General features: G+C 38.7%; 1 protein-coding gene across 1 annotated transcript in view; it reads right to left on the bottom strand.

Annotated features, from left to right (window-relative positions):
* Positions 1–16,542, bottom strand: part of PKP2 (plakophilin 2) — a 97,109-nt gene that overhangs the window by 35,122 nt on the left and 45,445 nt on the right. The window contains exons 5-6 of the mRNA XM_012175044.5: positions 12,311–12,518; positions 2,669–2,846 (exon numbers count right to left, since the gene is read on the bottom strand). Of these exons, the coding sequence (XP_012030434.1) occupies positions 2,669–2,846; positions 12,311–12,518 (386 nt within the window). The remainder of the gene's footprint in view (positions 1–2,668; positions 2,847–12,310; positions 12,519–16,542) is intronic.

The raw sequence follows: 16,542 nt of genomic DNA, 5'->3' as shown, positions 1-16,542 counted from the left end.
GACAGCGTCTTCAATAAGTGGTGCTGGGAAAACTGGACAGCTACATGTAAAAGAATGAAATTACAACACTTCCTAATACCATACCAAAAATAAACTCAAAATGGATTAAAGACCTAAATGAAAGGCCAGACACTATAAAACTCTTAGAGGAAAAGAGGCAGAATACTCTTCGACATAAATTGAGCAAGATCCTTTCTGATCCACTTCCTACAATAATAAAAATAAACAAGTGGGACCTAATTAAACTCAAGAGCTTTAGCAGAGCAAAGGCAGTCATACATAAGATGAAAAGATAACCCTCAGACTAGGAGAAAGTATCTGCAAACAAAGCAACTGACAAAGCATTAATCTTCAAAATACAAAAGCTCCTCAAGCAGCTCAAAATCAAAAAAACAAACAAGCAAATCAAAAAGTGGGTAGACGACTTAGACATTTCTCCAAAGAAGACATACAGATGGCCAGCAAGCACACGGAAAGATGCTCAACACTGCACATTATTTGAGAAATGCAAATCAAAACTACAATGAAGTATCACCTCACATTGGTCAGAATGGCTATCATCAAAAAATCTGCAAACAGTAAATGCTGGAGAGGGTGTGGAGAAAAGGGAACTCTCGTGTACTGTTGGTGGGAATGTAAATTGATACAGCTATTATAGGGAACAGTATGGAGGTTCCTTAAAAAACAAAACACACCATATGACCTTGCAATCCCACTACTAGGCATATACCCTCAGAAAACCATAACTGAAAAAAACACATGTACCCCAATGTTCACTGCAGGACTGTTTACAATAGCCAGGACATGGAAGCAATCTAAATGTCCACTGACAGATGAATGGATAAAAAGATGTGGTGCATATACACAGTGGAATATTACTCAACCACAAAAAGGAATGAAACTGGATCATTTGCAGGGATGTGGATGAACCTAGAGTCTGTCATACAAAGTGAAGTAAGTCAGAAAGAGAAAAACAAATATCACATATTTATGTATATATATGGAATCTAGAAAAATGATACTGATGAACCTGTTTACAGGGCAGGAATAGAGACAGAGATGTAGAGAATGGATTTGCGGACACAGGAGGAAGGAGAGGGTGGTATGAATTGAGAGAGTAGCACTGAGATATATACACTGCCATATTCACACCATCTGTAAAACAGATAGCTAGTGGGAAGCTGCTATATAGAGCACAGGGAGCTCAGCTCGGTGCTGTGATGACCTAGAGGGGTGTGAAGGTGATTCACGTTGTGATACTGCAGAAACTAACAGAACATTGTAAAGCAATTATACTCTAATTAAAATAAATAAGCAAAAACATGTAAACAAGGAAGTTTGAATTGTGTACCTGTCATGTACACAATGAAGTGAAACAGTCCTAATCTAATCTGCCACACTAAGAACTCTGCTGCACATGGTAAGGCAATGGGAGCTATAGAAAAATTTGCTGTAACTTATTTCATTGCATTCTAGTTTATTTGCTCATCTGTATCCCCTGCTAGATTCTAGGTTTCTTAAGAATTTTCTCATTCATCTTTGAAAAACTCTCAGTGGCTAACATAATCCTTCATAAAAACTTGGCATTTGATATGTATTACTCTGTGATTATGGGTTTTCCAGGTGGAGCTAGTGGTAAAGAATCTGCCTGCTACTGCAGAAGACACACGAGATGTGGGTTCGATTCCTGGGATGGGAAGATCCCCTGGAGGAGGAAATGGCAACCCACTCCACAGCTCTTGCCTGGGAAATTCCATGGACAGAGAAGCCTGGAAGGCTACACAGTCCATGGGGCCACAAAGAACTGGACACGACTGAGCACTTGTGCATGCACACACAGTGTGATTAATTATGGAGATAAGATAAACATCTTACCATAATAAATTCCCTCCGTTATCATCCAAACAGATTCCCTCAAAATGTGAACTGTGAAACTAGAGAAAAGATCAAAAGGCAGAATATATCCCAGCTTCTTCTGGGTTGCCTGATTTTGGTTACATGTCTATTTGGTTTCTTTTAATCTTTAGACATAAAGGACAATGATTATTTTCAAATATATGTAAGAAAGCCTGAGACACACACTGTGAGAGGAGTTAAGACTGACATTTCCTCTTCCTGCATGCATTTCTATTTCCTCCTTGTTTAGCTGGCACCTGACAGTCCAGGGGAGAAAACATTTCAAGCACCTTTTTCATCCCAATATTTAGAAATGCTGATCAAACTAACTTCTTTTGTAGCTATTCTTGTGGCAAGATAATCTATCCCTTTAGGTTTTGTTGCCTATTTAAAAACACCAGGTTCAAAACTGTTTTTTTTAACCACGTCATTAAATTATATTTTTGTCAACTGAAAAATAGCATGTAGCCTGACTTAAATCCTGTGAGATAGGGAATTCCAGTCTGCACGGGCTTGTAGGTGTTCGGATTGGATTTCCAGTTTACCTATCGGAAATGATATGCTTTCTCTTCTGAGCTACTGTGGGTAGCTTCTGGAATCAAACATGTCAGGAAAAACAATACTCTTTTCTATATTGTGCTTCTAGTACTTAGAGTGATCTTTATAATTTTTAACTGTATTTCCAGGTAATTGGGTAGAGTTTGAGACAGATCTGGATGCAGTATTTAGAGTCAACAGAGAAAATGTTGAGGGAGATGTAGAGTGGCATTACCTTAGACATCCTGTGACATTGTAGAATATATCAAAATCAAGCAAACCATTTGCTTTGGGGTAGTCTCCTTCTGGCCACCCCGAAAAGGGGATGATGATATTCTCAGTGAGGATAAGCAAGGCTTCTGTTATCATGAGATTCTTAAGTTTGTCATTAGAGGACAAATTCCACAGCAAACCTAGAAAAGTAAAGAGTATCATCAAAACAGTGCAGGGCTAGGTCAAAATGACTGCTGAAAAGGTCAATTAAGACATCACCCTTAGATCCATGGCTGGTTATTAAAAAAAAAAAAAAAAAGGCGGGGGAGATGGTCCTTTTCACAAGGGAAAGAACCTGTTTAGACTTCGTTAGATGCCAATGGAAGCTGTCCCATAAGAACAAATAAAATATATATAAAACAAAGAGAACTTAAAATGTGAAACTATACATATTTAAATTAATCAAGAACATAAATGAATGCCAAAAATTGTTATTACTATCCTCTTAAAAGATCCTACCACAAAGCTGACCTCATTAGGATAATAAATTTTGGGCTCATCAACAGGAAAGCTTGAAATGATCCTACTGTAATTAGGAGTTCAACATTTTAAGACTCATATTTTTCTCCCTTAGATACATATCTAAGAATATTTCTGCCTGCCTCCTGCTTCCCTACTACCCACAACTCCCACCAGACATTCATTGTCCGATAACAGCAGGAAAAACCTGTAGAAAGCCTTTGCCTATGCCTGTCAAGAGTAGGCTGATCAATATCACCAATGAATATTTATTAACTCCTACCCAATGGTAAACTTTATGTCCTCCCAGAATTTATGCTGGCTCTGCTGCTGCTGCTAAGTCGCTTCAGTTGTGTTCGACTCTGTGTGACCCCATAGATGGCAGCCCACCAGGCTCTTCTGTCCCTGGGATTCACTAGGCAAGAATACTGGAATGGGTTGCCATTTCCTTCTCCAATGCATGCATGCATGCTAAGTCGCTTCGGTTGTGTCTGACTCTGTGTGGCCCCGTGGACAGCAGCCCACCAGGCTCCCTTTTCCACAGGATTCTCTAGGCAAGAATACTGGAGTGGACTGCCATTTCCTTCTCTGATGCTAGCACTACCTCATCTTATACTACAGTTTGGCAGAGAAGGAGAGATAAGAGTATTTACTCTACTTGCCAACTTGCAGGGTCTAAGCATTGGTCTAAGCATTGGTCTAAGACTGGTACCACATTTACTCACTTAACTTTCCTGTCCTCTTGAATCCCCTCAACCCCCGATTAAAAAGAAAGGCCGTATCAGCCAACTCAGGAAGAAATTAAGATAACAGAATACTGTACTTCCCAGGACATCCACAGGGACTGAAGCTGAGTATTGAGAGAGAATACAAAGTTGCATGTATTTACATTTAGGATTTGTTTTTCTCACAAATTTGGCGCTCAAATACCTCTGATTCAGTGGAAGGACTATATACCTACTGCTCGCTATTCCAGTGACTCCCAGCAGGTGTCAAGTTCCTGTGCCATCATTCATTCTTCAGTAAATTACTATAACTCACCATCATCCAAGAAAGCGGAAAGAGAGGGGACAGAAAGAGAATTTTCTTCCTATTCATGCCCCACTGCCCAGTCAGTAATTCTTACTTCTTAAATTTATTGCTTTGTCTGCATGAAGAACAGAGAAGCATAGATACACAGGGCAGTCCACGTTATGAATAAAGCAAACATGTTGGTCTCAGCTAAATTATGTGGTGATATTACCTCCCCTAATATTAATGACAGAAATACTAGTCTGGATTAAAGCTTAGTAGTTAATCAACCATACTTGTATCTGGCCCTTCAATTAGAGCATTCTAGGCCTGATGTAGTCTTTTGGGGCTTAAACAGTTTACTTAGCTGTGTACAAGTAACTAATTATTTATTTAAATCACCAAATATTCACCACAGCTTACACCTAGCTTCCATTAGACAAAGCAATGTGGGGTCTAGTGTTTCGTGAGGACCAGAATTCTGGCTGATGAGGTCTCTTCCTGATTAAACTTGCATTTGGGGTTAGCAGTGTCACTCAGCCACAGGCTTTGCAACACAATGACTTCATTGGTCACACCTCATATTAAGAGGCCCTGGAAAGGGAGAGACAGAATAAAATTCCAGAGAACTCCTAAGGTGGCTGAAAACAACTGAAAGGCAGATCTGAGGTTGAGTTTTGGTTACTAAGCTACAAAAGAAAGCTGAAGAGAAAATAGAGAAAAGGAAAATAAAAGCTTCCTGTTCTAAATAAGCAAACAAATTAACAGTCTCTGCCTGCCAGAAGCTTAAAAATGTGAAGCATAATGGCATTTCCTCTCTTTAAAAAGGACCACACAGAGCACTCAAAGGAAAAGTATACCTTACAATAAAACCAGAGAGGATTACTTTGAACAAAGGGAATGGAATTTTCTTCCAACAGTTAATGTCCTTTGTAGTTTGGCATGCTATATTATTACTACGGAAGTATATGGTTTGGGGAGTTTCAGTATAATTTTTGAATTTTTAACATAAGATATTGTACAGAAATGTTATGCTTGCCAAATTTATGTATGATACAAAGCTAGGAAAGAGCTTAAATGTTCACTAGAGATTCAGGATTGTACATCCTTACACACACCATCACACACATACATACAAAATCAGTAAATGACCAATTACCAATTGGGAAAAGGTATATGACAATACAGGACAAAGGTTAACTACCATTAATATAAAAAGTTCTTATAAATCTTTAAAAATTAAATTATTAGCAGAAAAATTAACCCAAAGCTCAGTTGTGTCTGACTCTTTGCGACCCCATGGACTATACAGTCCATGGAATTCTTCAGGCCAGAATACTGGAGAGGGTAGCCTTTCTCTTCTCCAGGGGATCTTCCCAACCCAGTTATCGAAACCAGGTCTCCTGCATTGCAGGCGGATTCATTATCAGCTGAGCCACAAGGGAAGCCCAACCCAAAGTGAAAAGTGTCTAATACATATAAGAATGCAGGCTCTCTAGTAACTTAAAAAAATGCATTATTTAACAACTACATATCATTTTCTGTGGCTACAGGAGGCAAAACCAGAGCAATGAGTGGAAATTCCGAGGAAGATTTTGGCTCAGTGAAAGTATAAACTTCTAAAAGAACTTTGAAGAAAACAGAAAGATCTGCTTGTAAGATCCAGCCTTATCACTGGGGCCAACAAAAATGAGTTCATCTTTTATGATAATATCAACAAGGTGCTTTATCTCAAAACTAGAGTATTAGAAGAGAATAGCAGCAGCAGCAGCAGCAGTGGCAAATTAGAATCACATACTCTTGGGCCACACCTGCAATTATTTTTAGGCATACTCCTAAAAAATTTGACTAAGCCTGACTCTCAGGATGGATTCCAGGAATTTACATTTTAAAAATGATTCACATTTTTGGCATTGGGAAATTAATGGTTTAGATGACCTTGAATAGATGTCCCTTTCAATGATTACATTCTGTATTCCCTGATACTGCATTACATTTGGGGTTTAGATTTTCATTTGCTTTAACTTTTGGTCAGTTTATTCATAGTACCTTAATTTCTATTATTACAGTTCTTTATTGTAGGTGTACTGTCTGTAATTTTCTGTCACTAAGCTATCTTTCTAGCCAAAAATGAAGAACAGGATTCTGGTAAGGGGTATAATTTGAACAATTAGCAATTTTAAGTGAGAGAATGATAACTTGCATTATTGAGAAACTTATTGCCAACTGATATTTATAAAATATAGTTACTGAATAAATGGATCTAATAGATATTAAACCCCAGCTTTACTAATATTGCCCTTAGGACCAGAAATAAAGTTAACCAAATCTGTATAATGTTAATAGCAAAATATAAATTTTATGATTAAATCTTTAAGGAGCAGCAGGAGGAAAAGTGATTCTTTTAAAATTTATATTTCAAAATGATCACAGAATAGGAGGAATGTGTTTCTGTAATTTCCCTTACATGGATCATTCCTTCTTTAACCTAACTCTTGTAAAACTTATCAGGAATATCATATTATAACATAGGTCATTTATTTGAAAATAAATCTCAAGAGAACGAAATTCAAGAAGGTAAAATGGTTGTCTGAGGAGGATTTACAAAAAGCTGAGAAAAGAAGAGAAGTGAAAGGCAAGAGAGGAAGGGAAAGATATACCCCACTGAATGCAGAGCTCCAAAGAATAGCAAGGAGAGATAAGAAAGCCTTCTTAAGTGGACAATGGAAAGAAATAGAGGAAAACAATAGAATGGGAAAGACTAGAGATCTCTTAAAAAAAATCAGAGATACCAAGGGAACATTTCATGCAAAGATAGGCAAAATAAAGAACAGAAATTTGAGGACCTAACTGAAGCAGAATATATTAAGAAGAGGTGGCAAGAATACATGGAATGGTACAAAAAAGGTGCTAATGATCTGGATAACCAAGATGGTGTGGTCATCTCACCTAGAGCCAAACACCCTGGAGTGTGAAGTCAAGTAGGCCTTAGGAAGCATCACTACCAAAAAAGCTACTGGAGGTGATGGAGTATCTGCTGAACTATTCCTAATCCTAAAAGATGATGCTGTTAAAGTGATGCCCTCAATATGCCAGCACATTTGGAAAACTCAGCAGTGGCCACAGGACTAGAAAAGGACAGTTTTCATTCCAATCCCAAAGAAGGGCAATGCCAAAGAATGTTCAAACTACTATACAAATGCACTTATTTCACGTTAGTAAGGTAATGCTCAAAATCCTTTAAGCCAGACTTTTAACTGTATGTGGACTGAGAATTTCCAGATGTTCAAGCTGGATTTAGAAAAGGCAGAGGAACCAGAGATCAAATTGAAAACATCCGTTGGATCACAGAAAAAGCAAGAATTCGAAAAACATCTTCTGCTTCATTGACTATGCCAAAGCCTCTGACTATGTGGATCACAACAAACTGGAAAATTCTTCAAGAGATGGGAATGCCAGACCACCTTACCTGCCTCCTGAGAAACCTGTATGTAGATCAAGAAGTGCTGGGGTCCAGCCCCAGTGGATCCAGGGAAATTCGAAGGGAAAGACAGTGTAGGGGAGGAAAGCTTATTTATTTAGAAATATAAGATCAGATTAGGAAGAAATAGTGTAGTAGGAAAATTAAGTGGAGAAAAGAGGCTGAATAACTTGGTTTATGTGGAAAGCCAATAAAGTTCCAGACAAGGAGCTTGCACCATCTACGTTAGGCCACCGGCGTCCTCCTGAATAGCAGGGGGTGCCCCACCTTGGGCTCCCTCTCTCGTGGATCTTAGAAGCCGGGGCAGGTAAGTAGACACGGCGAGCCTCCACGCTCCAGATGGGAATTCAGCCAGAAAACAGAGTAAAGAGGAGACACGGGGAAACCAGTCCTTCCAATGACTGGCCCAGCCTCTACTGTCTAGAAAGGTCTTTTATACCTTTTTGATTGTACATAGAGATCAATGGGTAATATAAAGTTATGCAGCATCAGCAGCCCTGACTCTTATCAAAACCAGGCTTTCTCTCTGCATACCTAATTATATACACAAGTCTTAGGTGATTTACATCATCTTCTAGCCAGAGGGCCAATTAACATTTTACAGCCTTTTTTCTGATAAGGGTTTGTCAACCAGAAGACTTATTTGTGTTGATCTTCCCAAAGTCTGGTGCCATTCTCAGCACTAAACAAAGTTACATTCTTACATAGCAAGGACACAAGAAGAGTGCAGTGATATATAACACAGAAAAGTAATTAACTCAAAAGCCTAGTGTTGCTAACATCAAAACTACTATATTCCTATTTCTATATCCCAATTACATTGATTAATATCCTTCAGGTGCCTAAAAGATAAAGAATATGGAGGCCTGGCAGCAGTCATTGAGTCAACAGTGAAAACCTGTCACCAATATGATTTTTAGCTCTTAGAAAAGGCTCTGTATCTTAAGATGCTTTAAGCTTTGTGCCTCTTGTGGTTGGGGGGCTGTAAACAATCCACAAATTGTAAAAGTCTCTAACTGTCAGGCAAGTTAGAGAGCCATCAGAGGGGTTTGAGCTGAGACACTCCTTTGGCAGGAGACTGTTAACTGAAGCCCTGAGTTAACTCTTTCCAGAAAAAAGTGGTGGTGTGCAGGCAGACTCTGGTTTTTTGGGGGTAGATATTCAGGAAAACTCAGAGGGAACACCTGAAGCTAGATCATGCCTTTGTGTTTTGTCTGGCTTCCTTCCTCATGACCATTGCCACGGGTGGGATTCCTCACGCTGGCTCCCAGCAAAGAAGCAACAGTTAGAACTGAACATGGAATAATGGACTGGTTCCAAATTGGGAAAGGAGTATGTCAAGGCTGTATATGGTCACCCTGCTTATTTAAATTCTATGTGGAGTACATCATGTAAAATGCCAGGCTGGAAGAATGACAAACTGGAATCAAGACTGCTGGGGAAAATATCAATAACCTCAGATATGCAGATGACACCACCCTAATGGTAGAAAGTGAAGAGGAACTCAAGGGCCTCTTGATGAAGGTGAAAGAGAGTGAAAAAGTTGGCTTAAAACTCAACATTCAGATAACTAAGATCATGGCATCTGGTCCCATCAATTCATGGCAAATAGATGGGGACAAAAAGGAAACAGTGACAGACTTATTTTCATGGGCTCCAAAATCACTGTGGATTGTGACTGCAGCCATGAAATTAAAAGACACTCACTCCTTGGAAGAAAAGCTGTGACAAACCTAGACAGCATATTGAAAAGCAGAGACATCACTTTGCTGACAAAGTCAAAGCTATGGTTCTTCCAGTAGTCATGTAGGGATTTGACAGTTGGACCATAAAGAAGTTTGTGTGCTGAAGAATTGATACTTTCTACCTGTAGGACTGGAGAAGACTCTTGAGAGTCCCTTGGACAGCAAGGAGATCAAACTAGTCAATCCTAAAGGAAATCAACCCTGAATATTCACTGGAAGGACTGACGTTAAAACTGAAGCTCCAGTACCTGATGCGAAGAGCTGACTCATTGGAAAAGATTCTGATGCTGAGAAAGATTGAAGGCAAGAGGAGAAGGGGGCAACAGAGGATCAGATGGTTGGATGGCATCACCGACTCAATGGAGATGATTTTGAGCAAACTCCAGGAAATAGTCAATTGCTGCCAAAGGGAGCAACTTTGGACACTTTGATACAGCAAAACACTCAGATAATACTGGACTCACATCTAGGCTTTGTTGTTTTCCTAGCTGTGCAACGTTGGGCAACTCATGTAACCCCCTGAGTCTTACACTAGTCATATGTAAACAGTCAATAATACCATACCTTATGGAGCTGTCAGGAAGAACAGAGGTAAAAAATGGAAAGTTCAAGGTTATGGCTAGGCATAGATGTTAAGGAATCTGCCTATAATGCTGGAGACTTGGGTTTGATCCCTGGTTTGGGAATGATTCCCTTGACAAATGGAATGGCTACCCACTCCAGTATTGCCTGGAGAATTCTACGGACAGAGGAATCTGCTAAGCTATAGTCCATGGGATCCCAAACAGTCAGATATGACTGAGCCCATGATAGAGGCTCAATTTAAAAAAAAAAGATGTTTACAAAACAGATAAGATTCATATATATGGCTACTCACTTTATGTTTCTAAACAAAGATATAAACATGTCTAAATTAAGATAACTATTTTTGAGGCCCACAAAGCACTTATTTAGTGCTTCTGTTAATAGAGCTAAAGGAAGTTATTTAGCAGTGTGACTCACTCAGTCATGTCCGACTCTTTGGGACCCCATGGAGAGTATCTCACCAGGCTTCTCTGTCCATGGAATTCTCCAGGCAAGAACACTGGAGTGGGTTGCCATTCCCTTCTCCAGGAGATCTTCCTGACTCAGGGTCCGACCCCAGGTCTCCTGCATTGCAGGCAGATTCTTTACCAACTGAGCCACCAGGGAAGCCTGTTATTTAGTAGGGTTTGTATCAAACATTCAAGTATCAACTCAGTTAAATGAATATGTAACGAGCACTTGCTGGTAGGGATGTTTGGCTTATACTAGAAACTCTGAGAATTGCACAAATTCCATTTCTCAGCTCTGTAGATTATCTAAAGAAGACTGAATGATATCTATTGCATGAATACCACAGAATATTCTCTGTTCTTAGTTTCCTTCTTCCTACACAAAAGAAGAGGAAGTTCACAAACAACAGATTATTTCCTTTACAAACACTTCCTCCTAAGTTTTCTGGCTATCATGTACCCTAACCTTGATCACTTTATTACTGAAGATTCCTCTAGATGAACAGCAGCTTCTTTGCTCTACTAGCGATTTTCACTATGCTGGGAATAACTTTCATTCTCTTTCAAAACACTAGTCCAAAGTCTATACCTCTTTTAAGGTCCACAGCGAGACATATCTCCTTCATGAAGTCCTTTCTGACTGTATATGTATCTGATTCTCTTTTGTGTTCACTACTGTAGTTTAACGAAGAAAATGTTAGGTTCTAAACGTGAGGTTTGTTTTTGTGTGTGTGTGTGTGTGTGTGTGTATGTGTGTGTGTTTTTTTTACGGCCAACCATTGTATAATTGCTCATGCTTTAGTAGATGGAAAATAAAATTCACAACCTCTCTAGTCTGTGATGTGCCTTGCTTGACACTTGAAGGCTGCTCTCTAAATGTTGGCTGAATGAATGAATAAGTGAGATGACTTAATTTCTGAGGTACTTCAATGTAAGTTATGGATATGCAAGGAAATCTCTCCTAGGACATGACAGCGTGCTGGCAGGAGGGTAGTATGCTGCAACTCTCCATACAGTTTTATACATTTACAAAGCTTCATGTAGTTTTATAAAATTAAACTATATCAAGATAGAAAAATGTGATATTTTGAGATACAAATGGGTAGAGAAGATATAATGACAACATTTTCAGAGGAAAAAAGACAACTGTTGTATAATAAAAGATAGCCGAAGTGCAACAGATATTCAGTTCAATTTAAACAATATTTATGGAGCACCTCTTTTAGATAAGTATGAACACTGTCAACTATATCACTAAGAAAAACTTTTATATATTAAAAAGGGTTATCTTCTTTGGACTTAACTTCTTCATCTGTAAAACTGAGATTTAGTACTCAATACCTCAAAATACCTCAAAACTAAGGTTTTTGTGAGAATAAATTAAAAATTTCTACTACCTACGACACTGAAGATACTTAAAAGTTTCCCCAAGATAATACTACTAATGATTATACTCAGTAATGGTTTCTTACATTCTTTGTTATGAGTTCAGGGAGCTTCAGCAGAGAGCTGATGAATCATTTTCAATGAGTTATTTTCTATCATATGCACTATTCCTTTAAACAAAATTAAGCCATGTTTCTCCATGCTTCGAGAATTATTAAAAGCATTACTTTATTTCTGATTATTTTAGTTTTCTAATCCACACACAGAAAAGAGATATTTATTTTTCCAAATCAGTATTTAAATAGAAATATGAAATGGAGAACTGAAAAACATATCTAGTCATGTTTTCTTTTTAGGAGGTCAAGGGACAGGGAAGTTAGGAAGCTGGTATTGACAGGGGTCCAGGTGATGAAAGGTGCATAGAATTTTTAATTCAAACACATTTGGCTGGGGTGCACTATGCTACCCCTGTTAATAGTAAGTATTACCTGTTATTTGCTTCTTAGTCTCCAAGTCTCTGGTTTGCTTTAACACCTGGAGCAGCCGAGGCACTCCACTGAGTTCAGCTACCTCCAATTTATTGTCATTATCTTCAAACACCAAGTTTCTCAAGGCTCCACACACGGCTCGCTGGATATCTTCATTCTGAACTTTTAGCAGCTGTAGAAGCTTGGGGATGCCATGAAGCTGATAAACCTGGGAAGTAGATGCATATTTCAGATACTTATTCATTGTTATTTGATAGAAAGATATTCAATGTAATATGAATGAACAGATGAAGTTCACTGAATTTGCTGATAACTACCACCAGTTAATGTGTGGCGCAACCTGACACTCCAGTGTACAACACACCCCCAGCTCTAAGGCAGTAACTCTCATCAGGGGCTCAGGATAAATCTGCGAAGTTAAGACTGAAACCTAGGAAAAAAACTGAAGGGCACAGTTAAGTGATAAAGGCTGAATAAATGATAGTTAAGTGGATGTGGTTGCTGTTTAGTCAGTCATGTCTAACTCTTTTGGGACCCCGTGGGACTGTAGCCCACCAGGGTCCTCTGTCCAAGGGATTTTCTAGGCAAGAATACTAGAGTGGGTTGCCATTTCCCCCTCCAGGGGATCTTCCGGACCCAGGGACTGAACCTGAGCCTCCTGTACCGTCTGCAGATTCTTTACCACTGAGCCACCTGGGAAGCCCAGTTAAGGGGACAGAAAAGCCTTAATCACAATAAAGATGAAGAGAACTAGGAATCCAAGAAATAGAGAAAGTTTTATTGAAGAATACCATATTACATGAATTTGTTTTCCAGGACAGAGCTATACAGTCAATATATACAATAGAAATCACCTCCATCAGTAGTAGAAATAAAAATTCATTTTTCATTTACCATGGCAATTGTAGTAGCAATGCAAAACCAACCCTAAATGCAAGTTTTTGTTTTTGAGATATAAATGACATAACATTTATGTTAGTTTCAGGTGTAGAACATAATGATTTAATATCGGTATATAATAAGTCTATTACCACCACACATAATTGGACTTCCCTGGTGGCTCAATTGTTAAAGAATCCACATGCAATCTGGAAGACCTGGGTTCAATGCCTGGGTTGGGAAGATCTCCTAGAGAAGGGAATTCCAGTATTCTGGCCTGGAGAATTCCATGGACAGAGAAGCCTGGCAGGCTACACAGTCCATGGGGTTGCAAAGAGACAGACACGACTGAGCAACTTTCACTTTCACCACACATAGTTACAAATTGTTTTTTCTTGTGATAAGAACTCTTAAGATCTATTTTCTTAGCAACTTTCTATTGTTACCATGCTGTATATTGCATTCCCATGGTATTTATTTTATAATTAGAAGAATGCAAGCTATTTTTATAACCAATTGTTTTGGCTATTTAAAAACATTTAAATAAGTTATGCAAGCATTTTAAGTAAATAACGTAACTTTATAATTTTTAATACGCTATTTAAAAAATATTTCTTCTATACAAATATGCAAGAAAGGGCATGCTATTGGAGAAGGAACCTGAAGGTAAGAACTAGGAAGAAAAAAGAAAAAAAGATGGCTTTGATTCTGAAACCTAAGGCTGTTTAAGAAGAGGCCAAATAATGACATTCTGAACAAGGTGACTTTGTGTTTTAAGCTGCAAATATTGAAAGAAATCAGGAGGTGGATGCAGTATTGCTGAAGAGAAAAGTTACAGACTGAGGGCTTGCTTTCTCAGAGGCTTCCACTAGCATTTGATTAAAACTTTTTAGTTGGTATGGACTTCCCTGGTGGCTCAGACGGTAAAGCGTCTGTCTACAATGCGGGAGACCCAGGTTCGATCCCTGGGTTGGGAAGATCCCCTGGAGAAGGAAATGGCAATCCACTCCAGGACTATTGCCTGGAAAATCCCATGGGACAGTGGAGCCTGGTAGGCTACAGCCCATGGGGTCGCAAAGAGTCGGACACGACTGAGCGACTTCACTTTTAGTTGGTAAGACCTTTTGGTAAGGATCTCAGTCATTTTTACTGTCTTAATGCAGACATTTATAGGAATTAAGTTGCTGTGAATATATTTCCCCTTAGGATAAAGTTCATCACTTTATGAATGATGTCCTAACTGCACAACAGTTTCCAAACAGGAGAGACCTGCACACTTGGCTCAGTGGCGCATTTCACGTTTTCTATGTATCTGATAGGCAGATAAATGGAATTTAAGACACTGTCTTCCAGTCTTACATCTTCCTTTGTCAGGACTGGGGAGAGATTAGCAAGTCAGGAATAAAAGTCAAGGCTGTGAGATAATCTAGTAAAAATAATAACCACAATAATAATAAAACAAAAATAACAACTCTTCCTCCTACTTCTATCATTAGGAGGTACTGGCATAGTATTAAAAATTTTATATATTAATACAAACATTATCTAAGCAATAGCTTGCAAGAACCTTAAAAGGAAAGTACTCTTTGGGTCCCTTTAAGGCAATAAAGAACACTTCCACTTTTGACTCCCTTCAGAGGGAAGAGACGACTGGGAGACTGGCTACAGCAGTTTTATTGGGCTATGTCTAAAATCATTCTAATGTGTTTGTAAGAAAATGCTAATGATAGCTATCAATTAGATCTGGTCCAGCAGATCATCTCTTTGATCATTTATTTCAAAAGCAGAAAGGCAAAACTTACTTGAAAACAGCCAATAACTCTTGTGTTTCTCTAATTCTGTCAATAGTTAGGTTTTATGATGGCTGAATTCCTAGTCTATAAACTCCTTAAACAGTAGATTGACTATGGAAATATTTCATTTCTTAATTTATAACTTACAAGTTGCCTTCTTCAAAATATGATGTGAAATGGCTTACTGGCCAAATTTCATTTCTACCTGTGATGATAGCATGTGTCAGAAGTGGCTAGTGGAAACCTCCACTGCCTTGTCTGGGTGGCATGAATGGCTGGCTTCTGCTCACATCCCTCTGACCCTTTCCATTACCCTGTCACTTTTATCCCCTTGGCTTGCAGCACTTGCTCCAGTCTAGAAAGAAGAAACTTCAGACACACCATACTCGGATAAATGCTGAAATCCAGCTATAGCTTTGCTCACTGGAGAATGTGCCTCTTGAGTGTTTGGCACCTACCTCACATTTAAAAATAGATTTTAGCTATTTTTACCCATTTTATCAATTAAATGAATATAAATCATATCAAGTACAAGAAGCTGATGACATTCTGTGTATTGTCTATAAGTTGGACAGCTGGTAATGACTCCTATACACATTTGTTGTTGTTTAGTTGCTAAGTTGTGTTTGACTCTTTGTGACCCCATGAACTGCAGCCCACCAGACTCCTCTGTCCAAGGGATTTCCTAGGCAAGAATTCCTAGGCAATTAATACCACTCTAGTATTAATTGCCATTTCCTTCTCCAGGGTATCTTCCCAACCCAGGAATTGAACCCATGACTCCTGCTTGGCAGGTGAATTCTTTATTGCTGAGCCATCTGGGAAGCCCTATACACGTTAGGTCCAATGTTAAATGCACTGTTCCTGCCCCTTTGAATTCAGGGAAACAGGCAGGACCAGAGAAGTTGCATGTTTATTTTACACTGAATCCTCAGGGGGGAAAATCCTTTGGGGAAAGGAAAAAAACCAGAATTACACAAACATTTCAGAACTTCAAAAAAACTTCATTTGTAATGGTTTCTAAATATATGAAAGGGCAGAATCGTATACTAGAATTTTAACTTTCTCCTTGATTATTCTGATTCTCTTCCCTGAAAACTCTTAAAGAATTAAATGATGAGGGTTTCTGATAGCAAATAAGTAGGGGAACAGACAAATTCTCTTGGCACAAGGGCTTCCTCATGCCCTGGTGCCTTCCTGTCTGAAATGCTCTGCCATTCTGCCTTTCTGTTGGCGAAGTCCCACTCATCTTGCATAACCAGCTCAAATATTACCTCCCTCTGCCAAGTGTCACTCTTTCTTTTCCTCTCATTACAATTAATGACTCCTTGTAAACTGGTATAACCTTTCAGGAAGGCAATTGTCAATATGTGTTAAAAACTTCAAACATACTCACTTTTAGTAAACTTCATTAGGAAATAGTCTGAAATGCAGATACAGATTAACATGATAATAGTAACTACATTATTTATAATACTAAAAAATAAGAAACCATCAATGTCCAATGATGGGGGAAGACTGGTTAATGGCTGTCACATATTCATATACTGAGGTATCCAC

This window comes from Ovis aries, chromosome 3, assembly GCF_016772045.2.
Source record: "Ovis aries strain OAR_USU_Benz2616 breed Rambouillet chromosome 3, ARS-UI_Ramb_v3.0, whole genome shotgun sequence".
Classification (NCBI taxonomy): Eukaryota; Metazoa; Chordata; class Mammalia; order Artiodactyla; family Bovidae; genus Ovis; species Ovis aries.
This window is presented reverse-complemented; position numbering and strand designations above follow the sequence as displayed.